This window comes from Gymnoscopelus braueri, assembly GCF_963280865.1.
Source record: "Gymnoscopelus braueri genome assembly, chromosome: 8".
Taxonomy (NCBI): Eukaryota; Metazoa; Chordata; class Actinopteri; order Myctophiformes; family Myctophidae; genus Gymnoscopelus; species Gymnoscopelus braueri.
Genome location: NC_137609.1, coordinates 19,930,629 through 19,954,320, shown reverse-complemented (window position 1 = coordinate 19,954,320; position 23,692 = coordinate 19,930,629). Strand labels below are relative to the sequence as shown.

At 40.3% G+C, this 23,692-nt stretch overlaps 2 protein-coding genes across 3 annotated transcripts; both read left to right on the top strand.

Annotated features, from left to right (window-relative positions):
• Positions 1-6,945: 6,945 nt before the first annotated feature.
• Positions 6,946-10,132, top strand: LOC308089803 (fasciculation and elongation protein zeta-1-like; the record flags this gene model as incomplete). The annotated part of the gene is made up of 2 exons (XM_080434730.1): positions 6,946-7,132; positions 9,763-10,132. The coding sequence occupies exon 2, from the start codon at positions 9,794-9,796 to the stop codon at positions 10,130-10,132; it is 339 nt and encodes a 112-aa protein (XP_080290856.1). The 5' UTR covers positions 6,946-7,132; positions 9,763-9,793.
• Positions 10,133-13,574: 3,442 nt separating this feature from the next.
• Positions 13,575-23,151, top strand: LOC308089801 (fasciculation and elongation protein zeta-1-like). 2 transcript variants are annotated; one of them, XM_080434727.1, is made up of 9 exons: positions 13,575-13,619; positions 14,050-14,140; positions 16,169-16,255; positions 16,553-16,718; positions 18,350-18,696; positions 20,098-20,178; positions 20,557-20,632; positions 21,349-21,414; positions 21,941-23,151. In XM_080434727.1, the coding sequence occupies exons 1-9, from the start codon at positions 13,615-13,617 to the stop codon at positions 21,955-21,957; spliced, it is 936 nt and encodes a 311-aa protein (XP_080290853.1). In that variant the 5' UTR covers positions 13,575-13,614; the 3' UTR covers positions 21,958-23,151. The 2 variants fall into 2 exon arrangements, with proteins under 2 accessions (XP_080290853.1, XP_080290854.1); XM_080434728.1 differs by having other exon boundaries at positions 13,597-13,661.
• Positions 23,152-23,692: the final 541 nt, after the last annotated feature.

The window sequence follows — 23,692 nt, the reverse complement described above, 5'->3', positions numbered from 1 at the left end:
CTCCAGAAACTTGGTTGACATCTTGGTGCAAAGATAACCATGATCTGATGACATATGAGATGCACAATAGAATCCTCAGTGTTAGTTTATATATGTGTAGCTCTATAAGGGTACAAATAACCATAATCTGGGAGGACCCTTGCAGATACATTTTGTTACATTTGTACCCTCTCAGAGTTCAATATGCTCAATTTGGTCACACCTGTTACATTTTGATCATGTCATTTTTGATATTTCACTGTCATGATTCTTTACACAGCAGATTCCTCTGAATGAGCTGAGCTGTTCGCCTTGCATTGGCCTGTAAGAGGAGAACAATGCCCTACTGTTTTTACTGTAACATCTGAATGACTTTCTGTGCCTCCTCTCCACTCCCTGGGTGTCGGTCACCTGTATTTTGTCAGTCATCTACATTGATATAATGATGCTGCAATCCATAACTTTCATATCTTACCTGGGATTCGAACACCGGTCTCCAGCATGATTTCTGCTGCTGTGCTAAGACAGAACGGCCGCTTGGTCAGGCAGGGGAGATATTGTGCTTATTGCGCTTTGGGTAGTACCAACTTGCAGGGTCCTACCCTATACCGAGTAGGGAAACCACCTGCAACCACTGCAGATGTGCCAGTTATATTGTATTAACATACTACATAAAATAACATTTTATTCCAAGTTCCGATTTGCAGCTTTAAATGATTGAAATTACAGGAACAAAATGAAAATGTAATTAAGTAAATTATACGGATTTCAAAATAACCTTTTCAAATGTATACAAAAGATGTTTTTGTGACGGGTGATCTTTCATGACGGGTACTGCTTACACGTTACACACTAACGGCAAATAAAATAAATTCGTTTTAATTATATAGGAGGAACTAGGAGAAATGCAGAACCCAAATGCAAAATGTAAATTCTGTGAGCTTCCTTTTATTGTATTTTATGTCCACAAACATTAAATGTAATTATATTTTATATTCATATTTTACTTTGAATTAAAAGAGATATGCTGAAAATTGTCATCTTTTGTATTGCATAAAATAAAATAGATTGAAGTACAATTTCTGTTCCTTACACGCAACTATTGTTTCACTGCGCAGTGTTAGGAGACTTGATATTTTTGGATACCAATTTCTAATCAGCAGAGGAACTATTGAAGATATCTTGCCAATATTTGGAGCTACATCAGGGCAAGGTACTGTAACTACACAGCCCAAACCTCTACCAAAGTGTCATTTTCTCTTAAAGCACACAAGCTTAAAAGAACAAACACGGTCAGATTCTGGGAATTGCATCGAATTAATTGTATATTTAACAGAGAATGCAAACTATATTTCTATCATTACAAGTAACTACTCATAGTTATGCAGTACATTCCATACTGCTTAAGAGTATGTCAAGCAGCTATGGCCAGTAGAGGGCAGGTTTGGATTAAAAGTTTACCTGCTCATGTAATTAAAAGGGATTTCTACTATTATAATTATTAATGAGTTACAGATTATAAGGAGTATACTGAACAGAGTTGTGTTTTAAATGTGTATGGTGGTTCAATGAAATAGTTAACCTATGAACTAGCCTACGGTTAAATTTATCATACAGTACATCTGACATCACATGCCTCTATATTATCTCACCATTTTGTTCCCTCCACACTGCAGTCTTATAGATTAAACATTTTCCCATAGCAAAATTTGTCCTGGCCTCGATCCTGCAGTTCCATTGAAGATAAAACTCATACATCAATATCTTGCCAAGTCTATGTAAAAAAATTAATAATAATCGACTGTTGCAGTCTACTGCAGAGACTTCCACATGAGCCTGTCTATAACTGATGAACTACTGTCAGTGCGCATTGAGCGAAGATTCAATTTTGTTATTGTTACAGCTCATACGTGCACACTCTTCGGTTTGGTTTCCTTAACATTGTAGCAGCAGTAAACAAAGGTCATTTAAGAATACAGTGGCAAGTTGCAACAGTAGTAGAAACTGAAGTAAACTATAGCATAGTATGTACATTAATCATAGCACACTTTGAGGTGCTTGAGGATGCTGTGTGCAAGGGTCCTACTTCTAAATATTATATTGTGCGCACTGCACGATATAACCACAATCTGAATGATTAAATAGTGTATGAGGTCTTGTCTCACTCAGATTATGGGTTTAAGACCAGACATGCCAGTGATGTCACTGGTAGGCAGGTTTCTGAACTGTCCACAGCCCTCCGGTGGGTTGTACCCTCTCAGAGTCCAGAACAATCTGCACTGGTAGAAAGAAATTGTACCATATTTCAGTGATTATAGCTATTATATGAAGATAGGTTGAAAATGATTGAAGTGGTCCTTTAAAGTATACTACCTTAGTTATTTTGATCCAAGCCGGAACACAATCGATTCATTGATCATTTAAATGAATATGCTCTGAGAATGGACGCCGCCCACCCATTTGACCACTTAACAACAGACGTTGGTCAGATGGGTGGATGCATTTGAGTTTTTCAAGTGGGCCCTGATCCAGAAGAGGTTGATAATCACTGAGCTAAATTATGTCTCTCAAGGGTTTTCAAATGAATAAGTGCACAAATACAGTACATTGCTTCACCTAGTAAACAAACCTCCAGAGTGTCAACAGATAATATAGCCGCCAGCATCATCTTCTGACTGTTTCCTGGCGTTGCACCAGGGAACATGTGTATCTGGTGCAGGGTACTGGTTGTCTCCGCCAGGCCGAAAGGCATGGCGAGAGAGTAAGTTTTACCCCCTGTTCGTCCGTCCGTCCGTCCGTCCGTCCGTCCGTCCGTCCGTCCGTCCGTCCGTCCGTCCGTCTGTGGACAGCTAATCTCCCGCACTGTTGGCTTGATCGCAACGAAACTGTGCACACACACTCCCTGGATGCCAATTCAGAACCTCTGCCACAATTTTTTCACATGGCCCTTATATAGCGCCACCAGGAGGCCGCTTTATGCAAAACACATTTTTTCACAGTACTCCTACATATTTTGTCCAAACATCACGCAAATCGGTACACAGTATCTCTATAGTCATTAAACGAAACGGGTCTTTCAGATTTTTCATATTCCGTCCTGATTGGCTAAAAATGTCTTCCAAAGTTTGCAGGACTGCTCCGTTTTGAACAAAATGCCTCAAATTATTAACACAGCATCCAATTTCCGTGAAACTTTGCACGCACATTCCCACTAGGCCGAGAAAGACATTCCACTTGAGATTTTTCTAATCAGCCTCATGGTGGCGCTATAACAGCCCGATTTGTGTTCTTACCTATAACTGCACCAATCTGTGTAAAACTTTGTATGCGCACTCCCTAGAGGTCAAGGAAAAACCCTTATCCTGCATTTTTCACATCTGCCTTTTATAGCGCCACCAGGAGGCCGACTTATGTAAAACATATTTCTTTACATTACTCCTTCCGATTTTATCCAAATTTCACGCAAATCGGTACACATGATCTCTATAGTCATGTGATCAAGACGGATCTGTTTAATTTTTCATATTCCATCCCGATTGGCTAAGATTGACATCTACAGTTTGCAGGAGTGGCCCATTTAGAACAAAATGCCGCAAATCATGAATGCATCGTCCGATTGCGGTCAAACTTTGCACGCACATTCACACTATGTTGAGGAACAAATGCTACCCTTTTAACATTGGCCTGTTATAGCGCCACCAGCAGGTCTAATTTCTTTTTTATTTTTATTAACGAAATTCAAATCCTCAAATCATGAATGCAGTGTCCGATTGCCGTGCAAGGCCTAAGAAGAAATGGCACCCTTTTCACATTGACCTATTATAGCGCCACCAGGAGGCCACAATAACCTACCTGACCTGGTGGAGACCTGTGCTCCGAGGACACTAGTTATCTACTGTATCTAATGTGGGTTCTGAGGTTCTCTCATTGAGCCAGGTGAATCCAGCTAGGCACCTTCAATATTAACATCTTCTACTCTGAACAGTAAAATTCTGAGTGTTCTTTTAACTCTGAGATTGCACAAATGTAACCAATGTAACCAATTTGACCCTCACAGGTCCAGTTGCTTACATTTGTACACTCTCAGAGTTACAAGGATAAATGAACACTGAGGATATTCCTGTGCATTAATTCCCCTCTCTCACAATTATAACCATGGCAACTAGCATTAGTTCAATGCTCAACTGAGTGAGTGAGGTTGCCTTAGTAATGGGAGGCCTCTGCCAGAGAATACTTTTTTCCCTGCTTTATATTCTTTGTTTGGGGCGTGTGTTGAGGAAGGAGAATAACTGCTTTGTTGTTGTTCGGCTAGTTTCGTCATGATGGCTAAAATGGACAGCAAGGTGACAACCATGATTTCAACATTTTAGACTTGTGCTAATAATCACCCCCCAGAAAACAAAGCAATAATAAAACACTCATTTGTTTTTACTGTGAGTACTTGCACAGTATGAGCCAAATTTACAACAGCTAATGTGATATAATTACATTATTTTATACATCTAATATAAAGTGTATATTTAGCCTACATTACAGGTATGTTGTGCCTTCTTGTAATAATTTATATTAACTTTCAACAAGGACAATCAATGGTTGTGTTTTGCAGCATGATTGTGCATCTTGCACAATAGGTACACAGTAAAATCCTCAGTGTTCATTAACTCGTTTGGGTCCATTTGGTTCCATTTGTACATTCTCTCAGAGTTAGATAAACATGAGGAGTTCACTGTGTACAATAGGCCCAGTGCAACATGATTTCAACTCTGCTATTCTGTTTGGCTATGAATGAATGAATGAATTCATTCATTCATTCGTTCATTAATTTTTTATTTTTGTGCCTTGTCCATGAGATCAATTTGACAACTGAAGGATGCACGATAAACACAGCCTACACAAGAGTAATATAAAAGACAGATAAATAGAGGGAGAGAAGGAATGACAAATCCCACACATACACTGTAATATACTGAGTGTTAATTTAACTCTGAGAGTGTACAAATAGTGTATCAATATGTGTACACTCTGAGTTACAAATGGATGAATAAACACTGAGAATTAGCCCACCTTCTCTCCCTGTATTTATCTCACTGTCTGTCTTTTATTCTAAATATGACTGGTTCTCAAACGTTTTCATGTCAAGGACCCCCAAATAATAATAATATGTATTTGGCCACCTCACCCATCTGAATATATTTTGTGCCAAGGACCTCAATATATATATATATTGATGCAATATTAACTGCTTTTGCAGGGGACCCCCTGGAACCCCCTCAAGGACCCCTGGGGGTCCCCAGAACCACTGACTTAAACTGTATTAAACATTTGTATTACACATATACTGAAATATGTACAAATCAAATCGTACAAATCAAATAGAACAGGTAAGCCACAGGAAAGTTCATGTCCATGTTAATAACAAGATAAATTCATGTTAATACTATTATCACCACCACAATATAAATATGTTACAGGAGTAAACAGACACTGGCAAAAGCATAATCAGAAAAAACTGCTTGCTCCAGACATAGGACTGGGCAGTAAATCAATATTATATCAATACCCTGACATGAGACATGTCATCTGGAATTTTGGATATTGCAATATGCATGTGTTGTCTTCTCCTGGTTTTAATCACTTAAGCCCTATTTTATACTTTCAAAATAAAATAGCCGCAATATGTATTTTTACTATTTTGGAAGGTTTTTCTTTTTAAAGAATTCGTAATGTCACAATGCGTCGTAAAGGAGGCTAAATCCCTTCTCTCCTTCAAAACCGCTCTAAAAGAGCACTTACAGGTGGCTGCAATTCGAAAAATTCCTGAAAAAGTCAAAGCTTACCCCCCCCCCTCTCGAACTGTTTACTGTACATATTTTTCTTTTTGATTTTTAACTGTTTATATGATGTTTTGCATAGTATTGTATATTTGTACATTGTATAATATATTGTATATATTGTATATCATTAAATGTTTTGATGAATTGAGTACAAAGGACCCCAATGGAAATAAGTCATAGGCTTTCTTGGGTTTAACATCCTCTTAGCAGACCTTGTATTGAACTGTACTTGTAACTGTACTTCAATCAATCAGATATTATCGGATCAAAAATATCATGATATATGATTTTGTCCATATCGCCCAGTCCTAAACAGATGTAAATGTGTCAGGTCTCAGTATGTTGCACTTTCAGCTCATGTCTCACATGTGCTATTAATAATATGTTAACATGCGTGTGCCTGTGCTTCCATTCCTATCCCACAGGTTTTCACAGAAGGTGTGTGTGTGTGTGTGTGTGTGTGTGTGTGTGTGTGTGTGTGTGTGTGTGTGTGTGTGTGTGTGTGTGTGTGTGTGTGTGTGTGTGTGTGTGTGTGTGTGTGTGTGTGTGTGTGTGTGTGTGTGTGTGTGTGTGTGTGTGTGTGTGTGTGTGTGTGTGTGTGTGTGTGTGTGTGTGTCATAGATTAAACCATAGATTAAAACTAGGGATTAGGGATATAAGGAGACGTCAGGACACAGACAGCAATGTCAACATCAAGGTTTTGTAGAACCCATTCGTGTTTCTTTTTAAGTCTTTATTTTTTATTTTTTGCTAAATCCAAAATCCAATTTTACTAGTAAATGTATGTCATTTCCTTTATTTGGGGCATGCTCAAGGCAGGTTGTCACTTGTACTTAAAGATACTTAAGTAGACACAGTCAGAGACCCCCCCCTAACCAACCTAACCTCCCTCCTTTTTGCCCTCATGAATATTGAGAGGATTTAGGCATGGAAGAGGGGGGGGGGTGAAGGAGAGAGGAGGCGTGGACAAAGAGACAAGAGCGAGATGGGAGGGGGGAGGCCACGGTGATGCGCAGGCTCTCTGTGAGCTGGGCAGGCTGCCTATTGATTGGAAAACAACGAGCTGTGAGAGGACTGATAAGGGTGAGGGTAGGGGAGGGCCGGGATACAGAACAAAACAGACCAACGCAACACCACGGTAGCTATCCTCCGTCTCTCTCCTCAGTGTATCTGCCTTTTCCTTTTCACTGGAATGAATGTAACTGCTGCTCAGCTGTGGGTTTTAAAGTGGAGGGCGGCTTAGCGCAGATCTGCCTCGACTCCAAAGGTGCCGCTGTCCGTAAACCAAGCCATAATATCGGACTTGGAATCTACCGCAGGTAAGCCACAGCGTTCTGTTTATCTATCACTCTGTTCATCCCCTCTATCCATGGTTGTTCATTTCCTCCTCCCTGCTCCTGCTGGGGCCGTTGTTTCACATCATCTCCCTCCATCCCTGCCTCGTAACCATGGTTTCCTCCATCTCTCCTTCCCCAATCCTCCTGCATTTCTTCCTTTCCCTCCCCCACTCACATTTTTTCTCTCTCTCTCTCTGATGACATACACTTTCCATTCCTGCCACAGCAGCGTGCATTCCCATTTGAAGTGGGATCCATTTTTATTTGCATTTATGTGGACAATAAAAAATACAGACTGCCACGTCAAATATACAATTGTTTTCTACAATTGTATTTTCTCGCATACAATAATGGGTGTAAAGCATATTCATGTGATGGGCAATTCCTGACCTAAAATTGTATCTGCTTCAATTCATATGAACAACAATGTGGCCATTGGATACTTATTGGATTGGATAATTATGAACACTGTATACTATTTACAAGTACAAATCTGAAACTATTTATAGAAAAATATATCAAAATGTACCGTACATAAAGTCGAAACGGCTGTTGACTTACATCTGACTGTGACTGTCGTCCTCTCAAGGTAAAATGGGGACAATGATTTCATTCTATTGCCCTCTGATGATCTTTTGTGATTGGTTCTTTTTTTCTTCTGGGACACAAGAGGAAAAAAAGAAAAAGACCCAGGGGGAAGACCCTGACCAACTCAGGGGCTCTAGTCTTGATGAAGGTCACATGAAAACGGAACACACACAAACACGCATACGCACGCACGCACGCACGCACACACACACACACACACACACACACACACACACACACACACACACACACGCACCTGTCATTCTGAAATGCACACACACACACACACACCTCCATCCATATTTCCACCCCCCTGCTGTCATGTTTTCATGCCTTGTTTTTGTAAGAACAATAGACCTTTCTGCCTTCTTCTTCCACTTCTACCTAACAACAACCTACTTAGGGCTAGGCCTGGGGTAAGCAGAAGAGCTCTAGCTGGCACTACTGAATTCATGACTTTCCCCTGCTGAATGGTAGAATACATTTTCAAGGAACAAATGAGCCAAATGCAAAGCAACCCCTGCTGTGACAAGGTTAAATTAAGCTCTTATTTCCATGTCTTCATTCATCACGTTTTGCCAGGAAAAATTTTCATATTCTCCGATGGAGGCCTTCAGTCAGACACATAATGGAGACAGTGAGTGATTCATTGCCGTTGTCTGCAAGGACTTATAGAGCATGTAGTAATGTTCTTGACCCTACTTGTCACTTGTATTAGGCTGAGCGTTGGTGAGATACAGATACAACATGGATGACTTACTAGCTATTATAGTAATGTCTCTGAGACAGAGGAGAGGGAGTGGAGGTTGAGAGAAGCAGTCAATGATGGACTGAGTGCTGTAAAATAATATCCGGCTTCAGAGGACGTATAGCACTTTGCTGAGTAGTGTGATGGGGAGGAACCGGCTTACACAAGCTTGTTTTTAAATGGACTCCACTATGTGCTCGCCCACAACACCAGGCCTCCACCCTGAGAAAAGCATTACGGGTGAATTCTAGGCCTCACTATTGTAATTGCACTGCGTCAGAAATCGGACTCAAGCACAACTTCCTTCAAAAGTCTGACTGCAGTATTAGGCCCTATAGCAGCATCATGCCTGCTTGCTGCTTTGTGTCGTTTTATGGAATGTATGTGAATTCAATGTACAGTAGCTAGCTAGCATTTGTAATTAACACACTCCTTCTGTGTTCATGAAAGTAACTATTTCTTTTTGTGATCCTATATCTTACCTGTAACAAGACATATTTGGCAAATGATAATGTACAATTATTTCCCTGATCCTGCACTTTTAATGTCAAATTTGATCCTCAAAAATAATTTGTGCAAGGAAATTAGCATGCACCTAATCCAGAAGAAATTAAAGCACGCTGTAAAGGATTGGGGCTAATATAAAGTACTAGCATAGTTAATCTCACAGCCATGTTAATGAGAATGTCCTCTTTTGCTTTTAATTTAGACTGGATTAGAATTGAATATTCTCTGTATACAGCTTTGTTGTCTTACCATTATTATTATCATTATTATTATTATTACACTGATAATAGCTATCTGTCAGAAATTAGATTACACTGTTTTTAGCCCAGCATTCGTTCATTCATAGTGTCCTCTTTATTGAAATCCCAAACAGCGCACCTTAATTAACTGTGCTTTCCCAGTAAGCCCAACTGGTTTGGGCTCCCTCAGGGACCTGGTCCCCTTATGGTGCATGTGGCTCCATCTACTTTGTCTAGACAACATGGTGCCATTCCACCTGCTCCCAAGTGAGACGGATGAGGTATAATCTGGGAAATGCCAGATACATGCTTTAGGTACAGCCTGGCCTATTGGTAAGACCAGCACATGGAGACACATTTATCGAAGGGGATGGAAACGACACATTTGACACAAGCTGTTTTGGAACTGTCCTCATTTCATTTGAGAGATACAATCCAGTACTGATAAGACTTTATAGATATGGCAGTGACACCTGCAAACTCTACTATATACCGCTTCTTTAACTGTGTGTCTAATGGCTTTACTCCAGGTCTCCCATTCAATAAGAATCTGACGGGGAAATGATGGAAGCCCCTCTTGTCTGCCTGGATGAAGAGTTCGAGGACCTCCGGCCTTGTCGGATGGATGACGACCTTGACCTTGACAATTTGTCGCTCGGCCATCACGCCCTGACCACCATCACGGTCCCACTGGCTCCCATCACCCGCGAGGATTTCTCAGAGCTGGAGAACTTCTCCGAGATGATGAGCTTCAAGTCCATGGAGGACCTGGTCAACGAGTTTGACGAGAAGCTCAACGTCTGCTTCCACAACTACAACACCAAGACGGAGTGCCTGGCGCCCATACGTAACCAGGTGCAGAACCAGGAGGATGAGGAGAGGCTGCAGGACGAAGAGTGAGTAAGCTAGCCTGGAAACCAGACGAATCTGCCAGTCCTAAAAAAAATAGCCCTTGGCAGATTTGGTCTGGCCCCCGCTCGATTGTGATTGGATTTCTCTGCCCCGAAGTTGTGGGGCACCAATCAGGGCCCAGTATGCAAATATGGGGCAGGTTTATCATCAGAGGCATTTTTTTTTAATTTGCCCCTTGGAAATGCAGGTTCTACACAGAGATTACAGACTAATATCCACACAGTGACATTAGTCTGGCCATGTCAGGCTATGCGTAATCACCCCAGGGGTCAACCAGAGGTCTATACGGAATCTGTTCCTTTCCTCAGAAAGGAACAGATTCCACAGAAAAGGAACAGATTCCACAGATTCCACAGAAAAGGAACAGATTCCACGGAATCGTCATCCTGTCTCTCCAGCTCTTTAATAGAACATTTATTGTCAGGTCAGGATACCAATGTTATCCAATCAGAAGAGAGAACTCATAGCCTACAAGATAGAGAATAAACAAGTAAAATTGGAAATGATGACACAAATAAATGAGCAGACAAAAAACGATGGGTACTTTTCCCTGATTGGCCAAAATCGGCAACCCACCTGAAAATGTATTTTATTTTTATTAAAGAGCTCGAGAGATGGGGAGACCCCTGTTACTGAACAAACATTCTATAGCAATGATTACTATCACAATATAGAGCTTTAATGTTTTAACAAAAAAAAAGGTAAACTTTTACTAAAATGATATTTGATACATTTTCTGTCAATCAACTAATCGATTATTCAATTACTTGTTTTATTTTGTTTGATAGTTTTAAACCTAGGCAACCTCTATGCATGTGATCGACTTCTGCTTTCAGTATCAGTAACATTATGTAGGACTGTACATAGGTGTTTTAGCTAATTTAAACCTCACAGACAGACTATCACAAAATAACAACACAAGGTTCATCACTACACAGTACACCCAAAACACTAAGGTATGGCAAAAAAAAACACAATCAACAATTTAACCACATTAACCCTGACGTCTGTATTCTGGTCATGGCAAAAATGTTATTGTTCAAATGTTATTGTTCAAACAATCTTTAACAATTTCATAATTTTCAAAACCTTTGAAAATATTGAAAAGAGCAGATCTACAAGCTCACAACGTATCACGATGCAATATGTTGTGAGCTTGGCTCGCCTGGCTATTTTCTTTATTCATCGTACAATGAAGTATATAGGTCTTAAGTGGTTAAAATAAGAAAAGTTCAAGATAACTCTAACCAAAGCGATCGGTACGACCACAACAATACAAACAACCCATCAATCAAGCACTGTGACGTGACCCCACCCTACTCAGTCAGTCCACAGTCAGGCTGCATGCTGAATTATTCAACATAACATTTTTGTGCGCCTGAGTTGCTTTGCTGTTAGCTTGTCTGGCTCAGTCTCTGTACCAGCTAACAACCAGCACCTCTTTTATTTGGTAACAGGCTCTGAAGTGGAAACTCTCACATTCTTACACTGGGTTGCTAAAAATAGCTGAACTCTACAGTACGAGCATGGGGAGAATCACTTGAATCACATTAACAAATGTGATGAATTGCAATAAAAGGCCCCATATATGCACCCAAATCCCTCAACGCACCTATCAGTTCGCCAAGGAAATCACCTATGTTTTGTAAACCAACATGAAATGAAATGCGAGAATAAAATGCATTCATTCATCCTCGAAATGTGTCATACTGTACGTTTTGATACAGGATTGAATCAGGATAGATGAATACTTACTAATTCACAGTTACTTTTTATTTTATTTTGCCACTTCACTATCATTAACAATTGCTCGAGATTGTTTTGTTTTTAATAGTTGGCCTGCTAGCTTGGCACAGATGACGGAATGTGAATTATCATCACAAACACCATTTGAACAAAGGCCTGGGAACATTTAGCCCATTAAAGTTAAGTTAAACCAATACTTTATTGATCCCCAAGGGGAAATACGTCCTCTGCATTTGACCCATCATAGTGGCCAGCCCCTGAGCAGTACCTTTGGAATATTGTTGTTTATTGTTTATTAAGGATGCCCATTAGTCTACACTGTAGACTAATAGTGGAGACTATTCTTCCTGGGGTCCAGGCAAAAAAACATCACAATACAAATCATAAAATGCAGTACAGCATGATCAATGTTAGTGAACAAAAACACAAACTTAAAGAACAAAATTTACATTAACAGTAAAAAAAGAATTAAAAAGAAAAATAGGTTTGTCTGTCCGAAAATACCAAAAATAATAACAACCTAATCTAATCTAATCCTTTCTGATTATTGCTTCCTTAAGTTTCTTTTTGAAACCAAATGTATTTCTTGTCAGAGTAAAACGTGGGGGGAGCACATCCCAGTATGTACATTACTGTTTTCTTAAGTGCATTGGTTCTGGGCAGAGGTAAAGTGTACTTAGTAAAGTGACCACTTAGTGCTTGTCTAGTATTATAACCATGTCTATCATTTGCAGTAATATGTCCCTCACTTGCATGTCTGTTGTTTATTTGGACTGTAATTTAAGTCTTTACCTCTAAAAAGCTATCAATAACAATTAACTTTACATGGGGACTCATGGAATATTTTACCACAGGGAAAACAAAATCAGTTGTGTTGAGCTTGAAGTTATAATGAGTTTTAATATTATAGGATTTTAAAAAATATATATATTTTGGAACTCGCCAGTTTAATAATAATAAAAGTAACAAGGACTATCATACAAATGAAGGCCACTACAATTTCACACCAACCAGCTTCCACCTGGGAAATAACTAGTCAAAAACTATATTAAACAATATCAGTTTAATGAATTTGGTCATAATCCCAGCAGCTTTTTGCTTTTAAACAGGCTGCGGCCATATTTGGACTGTGCAGTAGCCTCCCTAGCGGATCAGAATCTCAAACACAAATTGCTGCAACCATGTGAGAACATTAGACAGGAGGATTTACCCTTCACTGGCTGCAGGACAAGCATGGCTGGTCAGCTTCGTACAAGTCAATGTTGAGCACATGGACCGCCAGCTTGTGTCGGCATGCACAAGCAAGAATATGTGCATTGTGTACAAGCCACACAATCTATTTGCAGCTCTGAGAGTGTACACATGTAGCACATTTGGTTATATTTTTACTCTCTCAGAGTCAAACTAATTGTAAATGCATTCAGTGCAATGTGTTTTATTCATGTGTGTGTGCACATGCATGCAGGCAGCAGGCATGGCCTGTGAGGTAAGCAGTGTGATGAATGGTCACTTGTTCACTGTGCGACTGGGTCTGGGCTGTGCCACTGGGAGAAGGGCATGGGGCCAGTGCCAACTTCCAGGGGAGAAAAAAACACACCCACACACACACACACACACACAAAGGGCTGGAAACAAAGAAAGAGTTCTGCTCTGGCTTTGTGTCACTGCTCCTTCAGATGCAAACTCTTTCACTGGCTCTTGTGGCTGCGGGAACGTCTGACACAATGATGTGAGAGGCTTTATATCTTCTTGGGATATCTTGACAAAAGTAGTAAGAAATGTTATTTTTTTCTGTTGTACCTTTCTTTAGCTCTACATATTGATTTATATTGTTGGCTTGCCTCAGTGAAATATTGACCGAGTTGTAGCTTGCTGGAGCATGAGCGAAGTAGATTGCCTTGAACTAGGGAATAAAACAAGGTGTAATGCTATTATATAACTGTGACCATGAATCTTAACCAGAACTGCACAAGTTAAAAATTGTTTATTGCATGTTGAGCAACAACTAAAGTGGGCTTTCTTGTTTTAGTTTTTTTTTTGTACATTAGTTATTCTTGCTCACTGTGTGTGTGTGTGTGTGTGTGTGTGTGTGTGTGTGTGTGTGTGTGCGTGTGCGTGTGCGTGTGCGTGTGCGCGCGTGCTTACGTGTTGTTTTGCAGCGTGTGGGATGCTCTAACAGACAACTACATCTCCAGCTGGGACCAAACTGGCTCAGAACAGGGCATCATCAACGGAAACCTGGACCAGGAGGTACATCTCTCACTCTCTGGATTTTATTAAAAAAAATATATACAAATTTCATGTAGATTATATCAGTGAGGGTTTATTCATTTGGTTGTCTTGTGCGACTATAAATGTACAATGAGGGAATGGTCCAAATCAAACAGAAAAACGAATATTTTCTCACGGAATTAGTGAAATGACAACTGATGACAACAAATAACAGCTAACAAAAGAACATGTATTAAAATTACCATTTCTAATTAATTGTTGTGTTGACATGATGCAAAATGTAGTCATTTGTAGTGCCCAAGGTTTCTGGCAGCAAATACCCCTCCTCCACAGACTGTGGCATTAGAATCTATTTTTGGTGTTCAAATCACCATATGGCACCAGCCTGCTATGGGATTCTGCACGTCATTGGGCTTGTACAATGTTTATTTCCACTTTATCCACTTTTATGCTCAATTGAGTTTAATTGTGTTGCAGTGGGGTAGATGTAGCACTTGTTTGAGGGTCATAACAGATAAGCAACTTGCTAACTAAAGGGCACTAGCATTGTAAACTGACTTGTCTTAATTGATACAGACAGGCCCAGATTAACACTTGGACTAACAGGGCTGCAGCCTCCAGACAAAAGAACTAAAAACAAAACAGACTTTTTATAAATGACGGCACAATATCGGTACCGACTGTATTGGTGAACCCCCCAAGGATGAAAAAACTAAAAAGTATTTACCACTTAAACCCCAGCATCCTTATTGTGGGCGCTGCGACGCGTTGTGAGCTTGTGGATGGGCTATTTTCAGTGAAAGCTTTCCCCACAATACCAGAAAACAGAAAAGACAATAGTATACAGCCCTGAGGGACTCCGCTCGGGTCAGACGTCGGGTAAACATAGCTTCCCAGACTCATTTGAGATTATTCTGTTCTTTCTGCCCCCCCTGCTCTGTCATTTGGCTGTCACGTTCAAATACAGTACAGGCACTTAGCAGGTCAGGCCATATCTAAATTATGTGACAAGCCAGAGTAAATAGGCAGAGCTACTACAGCTGTAGAGGGTCAGTGATTCACACGTCATAGACAGCAGCCACGTGGTGGAACTGGATTATGCTTTGCATGTGATTGTGGTACCTATGGGTGCCTACTAGCATAACAAAACAAGCAAATAGTAAACATGTGTCCCCATTTGCCAATTATGTAATTTCAATTGTGCATAATTCATGCACATTTCTAACAAAATAACATAAAATCAAGTATTTCCCAAAAGTTCCAGACTCTGCATGACCCCTGTAACTGTTAGCCTACTGGAAAAGCTGGCTTGCTAAAAAAAACTTGAATTGAAACTTACTTGAGATTGAGAGTAATTTTAAAGCGCATATGTTGAAACGTCTAGCCAAAAATATTACATGGATATACGTATACAGTATTTTTTTTAATCATCTATGACTTATTAAGCACACAATGGTCTTCAGCCAACATGTATCCTACAGCCTTTAATCTGAATCTGTTTATGTATATGGCTGAAGCTGTGAAAAGACAATTACATATTTACACCCATTTGGTCCCCTAACACTAAAATTATTGAGTAGGCGGCCTCTGAAGCCCACATACAAGCCCATACATGCTCTGAAAAGTAGCTCATACAGGAGGTGCATAATAGGCCCATATGTTTAATAATAGGCCTGTATGTTTAATAATAGGTCCTTGCCTAGGCAGAGACCAAAACAAGTCATCTGAAAATAACCTGCAGCATCACACAGTGGCCAATTAGATAGCATGACTCAGTCACTAAAACATTAAAACGATATTCTTACACACATACACATTATCTTGTTAAACAACCACAACAAGAGGCATCTAGTAAACAGGTTGTGTGGAACGGGCAAGCAGACAGGGCCAACACCAAACACATCCCAAACAAGAAACAAAATAAAAGGCAATAATCAATAGTTTTACTCAAGTGTATCTTCAATACATGTACTTTGTGTATCAACCTACCGTTTATTGTTAAAAAGTGTAGCAGTGATTTCTCACTCTCACTCTCACACATTCTAGATCCACGAAAAAGAGGAGGAAGAGATGAATGAGAAGAATGATAATGCTACCTGCCTGAAGGACGAACCTCTCATCACAGCTGATCAGGTGTGTGTGTGTGTGTGTGTGTGTGTGTGTGTGTGTGTGTGTGTGTGTGTGTGTGTGTGTGTGTGTGTGTGTGTGTGTGTGTGTGTGTGTGTGTGTGTGTGTGTGTGTGTGTGTGTGTGTGTGTGTGTGTGTGTGTGTGTGTGTGTGTGTGTGTGTGTGTGTGTGTGTGTGTGTGTGTTTGCATTCTGGTCTGGCTGATAAAGATGGATAGTTATGGACAAGGCACTTACCATACTCTCCTTTCTATGCATCCCTCATTGCATCCATCCATGGGCTCCTTTCTCTCAACCCTCCTAGGTCATTGAGGAGATTGTGGAGATGATGGAGAACTCCCCAGATCCTGGAGAGACAGAGGAGGAGGACGAGGAGGAGAGCAGCGATTGCTCACCCAGGGCAAATCCTTCCCTCCTGGAGGAGATCAGGCAGCTGTCGTACGCCTCAAACAACAACTGCTCTTATGAAGGTATAGTACACACTAACTCTGAAAGTGTAAATATTGGCCCAAAGTTTAACACGCACATTTTTCTGTCTAGGTCTCACTGACATTGGCATTTTCTTTATTATTTTCTTTTGTTAATTAATGTAGGACATATTATATGCTGACAATGCATCATATTACGTTATGATGAAGTATAATGCAATATACAATGTGACATTTTAAGATCATGTTTTGAATTATTATTATTATTATTATCATCAATTAAATTAAACTATCCTGAAATGGAAAAATAAAAATCTGAATTTGGTGCCAAAGTTCACCATTCTACACATTTCTATCTGTAGCAGGAGGCAGGAGCCAAAAAACGTTTTAAATAACTATTTCAACTATTTTAAGCTACTGCTTCCGGTACTGTTCAGTGTGACATGGAACACACAAGGCAGTGTTGCAGACTGGTCTGGAGCTCAGAACCCTCATGAGAAAAATGTAAACATACAGTGCAGCTCGTCCAGATGGGAATTGTCCCTGCATGGTCAACATAGATATTCTATTAATTCTGAGGCACAAGGGGGAGCTGCTTTATTACAAGAATTCAAAGGGCAACTGTGCACAGAGGACCATCCGTCTTTGTAACGGCAAGGACACAGTCCTCTTTAGGGTAGAATTAATGGCGCTCTTTGAAGCATGTTCCTAACATAATTACCCATAAAGATACAATATGTTGCAGCACAGCAGCCCTTCTTATGTTGTGAACATGAAGGTCCTTAATCGATAGCAGATCTACGGACATTCAACAGTTCTGATTTCTAGTCTTATTTCTATTTAACTCTTTTTTTTAATGCTTACGTTACAATGAACGTTGACATCATTGGCACAGCAAGGCCAGTTTATTTGTATTGCACATTTAAACAACAATGCAAAATGCTTTACACAAAGTGAAGACAGAAAGCATTAAGAAACAAAACAAAAAATACAGATTTACAGTGAAGACTAAATGATAAAAGAAACCTCAGTAAAAGGCTGCGGCAGGCCAAGAAAACACTCATTTCATAGGTTATAGGCTAGCAATAGCTATGGAAAATGTGCATAAATGCCTTGAGACAACTGAAGCTTTCTAATGCAGTCTATTATTATTGAAGAATGCATCCAGAGTTGACTGTTTCTTTTTCATTTTTATATTCACCTAAACAACTGTCATGAGAGAACACTACCTGATTATTTACAATAATGCACATCACTGACCTGACCCCACAGGTGGAACATACATCTGATCAAAATATAGGGGGAATACAAGTGTTGGGGGAAATAGTGTAATGCCTGTGTTGTTTTTGTGTTGAATCGTTGATATAGCCTATATGTTTAAAAAAAATGCTTCTCGATTAATCTATTCATCAAAAAAGCAATCGCTAAGAAGATAATCTATAATTGCTGATGGCTTGGGGGGGAGCAGTTAGGGCATAAGTGTCTTGCTCAGGGACACTTCGACACATAATCCTGGGCGAGCTGGGAGGTGAACTGGTGACCTGCTGATTACCAGAAGGTATCTCGGCTACAGGCCGCTCTAATTGCAACCCTACTACACTGAGTCACATGTGATCAGAGTCAGACATCTGTTGCATGGACACATGGCTGATGATCTGTCATCCATCCTCCAGGCCTGAGCCTGATGTCCAGTTCAGCCCTGGTCACACTGCTCGAGCGGGTCGAGGCGGCCATCCGCGAGTACTCCGAGGAGCTCGTGAGCCAGCTGGCTCGGCGCGACGAGCTGGAGTTCGAGAAGGAGGTGAAGAACACGTTCATCACGGCCCTGATGGAGGTGCAGAACAGGCAGAAGGAGCAGCGAGACAGCAGCAGAGACAGCAGCAAGCGCAGGCGTCGTGACAAGGCAATGAGCCTGCAGGGCGCCGCCACGACCGGAGGAAACACAGGCACGGAGAAGACAGGAGGGAGCATGCCTGTCAAGGTAACAGGGGAGAAGACAGGAGAGAGCATGCCTGTCAAGGTAACAGGGGAGAGGGAATGTCTTATTGTACACCGTGTGGCATGTAATAGCGGTGTTCCTCACAAGATGGTGGACGGGGGGCGTCATCTTTCATTCTTGTCGACACCTTCTCGATTGTCTATGGTTTAGGGGTGCAACAGTTAATCAAACTAATCAATTTAATTGATTATAAAAAATTGAGGATTTTAAAATAATCATCAATTAGAAAATAGCAAATATAGTACAACAAAGTATGAATTAGGGCTTAAGTGCTTAATCAGACTCGATTTGGTCAATTATAAAAAACGTATTAGAATTTGTTGTTAATTCGTTATAGAATAATCACAAAGAAGATAATTGAGTTGCAGCCCTAATGTTAACAGCACAGGAAACCTTTGTGTGAAGTATGAATTGGGCTTTTATTGTATGTTTTTTTAATTTCTCCTTTATTTAACCAGATGAGTCCCCCTGAGATGGGGGCCCTGGCCATACAAAACAAAAACACCACAATAACATATTTATGCAATCTCAAGTCAAACAAATGCAGACTCACACGCCTGTGTGCGTAAGTGCAGTGCGTGCGAAGTGTGCATAATTATGTAATCTGTGATTTTACCACACATGCATTCTCTTATCATCAAATTATCTCTAGTCTACAGTATATACTGCAGAGAGAAAGAGACATACCTTAGCTCTATAGTCTATACTGTACTTGTCTTCATGTGTGTGCTTGAAACTGTTGGCTATCGCAGTTGTGTTTTGCCCTCCATGGTAATTTACAGATGGGTGAATTGCATAGCCAGACAGCTCTCTGTCTCTGTCTCCGTCTCTCTGTCTCTCTGTCTCTCTCTCTTTCTTTCTCATTCTCTCTCACTCTCTCTCTCTTTCTCCCTCTCTCTCTCTCTCTCTCCCTTCCATCGACTGGTATCATTATGGATCTGGAGGCTATTAGCCGCCATCCTCTCTTCCAGGAATTATTCTTAAGTGGATGTACTGAACTCTGTCCTTCACATACAGTAACAGCTCAGTCCACACAAGTCCAGTAACAGATGAATAACTTAACAACATGCCTTTTACTCAGTACAATGACAAACATTTTGTCTGATGTTTGTGTTTGCAGTACCTACTGCTGGCTACTTGTGAGAATGCATTGCTAAAGCAGTGAGAATACATCACTTTTACATTGATGTTGCCATTGATGCGACACGTTGTGAGCTTGTAGATATTATATAGATACAGTGGACCACAATGGAAACTATAGAAATTGTTTTAGAATAACCTTTGACCATATACTACCTGTACTGTTAATAATCTTGTTAATAAAGTATTCAGTCAAACAATCTAAAAAGATTGTCTATTTTCGAATAGCCAAAGTATAAAATAGGGCTTAATTGGTTTACACATGGTTTGTGTTCTATGCAGCGTTTCAGCATGGAGGGACTGTCCAACATCCTGCAGACAGGCATCAGGCAGACCTTTGGAAGCACAGGGAATGACAAACAGGTGAGGCGGAAAAAGGTCAAACAGGGTTGGAAACCTTGTATGTCCATAACTGTTACTTTTCAGGAAATGGAAAAAATAAGGTGTGTTCCAATGGATTATTGGAACACACCGCACACCACACAGCAATGGTTATTACTTTGTCACAAGCTCTTGTTAATACTTTTTATTGGTTCAATATGTATAAAACCCCCACACACACAACACTTTCACTCATTGTGAGCTTAGTTAGGCTATTTTTGCGAAAGTAGGGCATTAATTTATGAAAAAACAACAGCATAGACAACACAAGTTGAAATATGGAGACACAAGATTTCTGTCCGACAGCAGCGCCATGTTGCTGAAGTCTGGTCTAACCGTGGTATGAACGTGTTGTTTCAGTATCTGAACACAGTGATTCCATATGAGAAGAAAGCAAGCCCTCCCTCTGTGGATGACCTGCAGATGATCACAAATAGTAAGTGGACCACTGACTATCCATCTATCCATCCATCTATCTATCTATCTATCTATCTATCTATCTATCTATCTATCTATCTATCTATCTATCTATCTATCTATCTATCTATCTATCTATCTATCTATCTATCTATCTATCTACAGCATCTAAATACAGTTTCTACTGTGTGTGTGTCTGTCTGTCTGTCTGTCTGTCTGTCTGTCTGTCTGTCTGTCTGTCTGTCTGTCTGTCTGTCTGTCTGTCTGTCGGTTTGTCTGTCTGTCGGTTTGTCGATCAGTCTGTCGGTTTGTCGATCAGTCTGTCAGTCTGTCTCTAAGAGGAGTACCCTCCTATTTAGTGCTTATTATGAGCTTTGATGAACTAAGTATAGTTTATTTGTCATTAATAATAATAATAATAATAATTACACCTATTTACACCTACGTTTTCAGCTTCACCCAGCTGATTGCTGCTCAAGTGGTCGGGCAGTTAGAGGTTTGAATACTTTATTAGACAGAAATGCAAACAGTATGGGTACAGTCATACATTTGGGCTAAAAGGATAACACAAAAAAAGTCTTGTGAAGTGTCTCAGGGACACCTCGACACATTGCTGGGGCACAAACTGGCCGCCCTGAAAGCTGGTCATTAGGCGTGTCAGTAGCCCAAAAGAATGCTCCACGTCCCATATCCCTGCCCATTTTAAGAATGATCTTCTTTCTTTCCATTCTGTAGTTCTTTATGCCATTAAGGAGGACAGCGACAAGGTGCCTACACTGCTAACTGACTACATATTAAAAGGTGAGATCCATAAGATCCTTTTATCTCATAAGAGAAAAAGATGATTGATATTCTGGTTTGGGATATTGATATTTTGGTTAGGTATTTCTCTTCGGGAACACCACAGGAAAGAAACCACTATTATGCTTAATTTATACATAGTTGTGTGCCGATGTTGCGTGCCAAGAATATCTAATATACAATTCAAGCTAACAGCACATCAGGATGCGAGTGCGACACGCTGTGAGCTTATACATTTTCTGCGAGCGACACCGACACGCAAATAAGTACTGTATAACTGAGGCTTTACTGTCTTTTAACTGCTCTGTCCTGACAGTGTTGCATTGTATTTAGCTCCTTTTTTGTGTAATAGTTTTTTTCAGACACATTGAATTGCTAACAAATGCTGACATGCACTCAACAACTAAAACAATCTTGCAGAGCTTTTCAAGGAGCTTTGAGCTCCCAGTGCATGATAGAACATACATGTTCTATCAAATGTTTCTTCCAAATGTAATCTTTCTTCTGGTGCTTTTTCTGTGTCCAGTGTTATGTCCCACCTAAAGTGACGGCAGGCCACACAAGGCACTGTGTGTGACGGAGAATTCCAACCCTCCACACCACCTCCTCCAGTCTTAGCTGCATGAGCTCCCCTCTTTGCCATTATAAGCCATGGATTCCTCACCATCGACATTATTGTACCCATCTCACCCAACTACAACGACTGCCTTTTTGCTGAGCTCACCTCGTCCTTCCTGCACACTAAAGCTCAGGCCACATCCAAAATGGCCGCCATCTGAATGCTATTAAGTGGGGCGACTGGTCCCACGTTTTAAGGACTTGACTAACAGCTCTCTCTCCAGAGCACGAGACGCTATTAACCACTTAAACCCTCTATTCTTAGTCAAACGGACCTGAGTTACGACCGTACTTGGACAGTTTTTTTCCGTCTACACCAAATCTCTTCATCAAAAATAGCTGATCTTCAAGCTCACAAAGCGACGCCTTGTAAGTTTGTAGATCGGCTATTTTTGCCTAATGTTCCCCCCAGAATAGGGATGCTGGGGTTCAAGTGGTTAATGACCACACCAATACAGGGATGAGTTGTTTTGTTGTAACTTTTTTTCTTTCTTTCGTTTCACAGAAGATTTGATGTTTTAAATCTTTTTTGACACTTGTTGTAACTGGCCTTTGCCGCAATGGGTTTTGTTTACCATCCTGTTCTTTGATCCACAAGGACAGTAATGTACAGATACATCAAATCACACGTTGCATTTACATTAGTCATCTCCCTGCATTGTTCAAGAAGGAAGCAAAACACATGCAAACCTTTTTCATTTGAATACAAAAGCCATGCACCTTTCTCTGCCAATTTAGTACTGTAGCTCCATGTGGAAAGAAAGAACAACTATACGGGTGCAGCGTGTTTCAACATGTCTTTTGTTCTGTTGTCTAATCTAATATCTGAATATCCAGTGCTCTTCAGACTTTTTTGTAACTTATTTTGATTTGTATCTAATATTTGATATACACTCTGTTGCTAATTTTATACTTTTATTTACTGTAGTGTCATAATTCCTTGCATTCCACCCCAGATGACCACGTGGAGTTAAGTCACTGAATTTTCCTTGAATGTTGTACCCTGGTGACATGAGCTCATTTATAAAAAAAACAAAAAACAGGCTTACATATTTAACATATTTATGACTTCCTTTGAGCCACGTAGGTGAATGTTACATTGCCAATTATGAATTCTAATAAACATCCTACCCAAACAAGTGTATGATGGGATAATTATTTGCTTCCTCTTCTCTTTTTCTTCGTCTCCTGATTTTATTGATGAGATCATAAGACGCACCATAGAAAACAGGGAAGCACCATAGGAAGCATCATAGAAGACAGGGAAGCACCCTAGGAATCACCAGAGAAGACAGGGAAGCACCCTAGGAAGCACCATAGATGACAGGGAAGCACCATAGGAAGCACAATAGATGACATGGAGGCACCATAGGAAGCACCATAGATAGCAGGGAAGCACTATAGGAAGCCCCATAGATGACAGGGAAGCACCATATAAGAAGTACCATAGAAGACAGGGGATCACCATAGGAAGCATGGATGAAAACTTCCAGGATGAACACAAACATCACTGCTTAATATAGCCACAGGGTGGCGGTAAAAGTTCTGATTTGTTTACTTTTGCCTTAGCAATATGCAATGTGTTTTCGATCAATACAGTTAATCACACTCCATGAAGCATCTAGCAATACATTGCAGAGACACGTCTATAATAGAGGTT

Excerpts from the sequence above, each read along its gene's own strand:
- LOC308089801 (XM_080434727.1), top strand. Across the intron at positions 14,141-16,168 it reads ACGGAAACCTGGACCAGGAG|ATCCACGAAAAAGAGGAGGA; the intron begins GTACATCTCTCA and ends CACACATTCTAG. Across the intron at positions 16,256-16,552 it reads CTCTCATCACAGCTGATCAG|GTCATTGAGGAGATTGTGGA; the intron begins GTGTGTGTGTGT and ends CAACCCTCCTAG.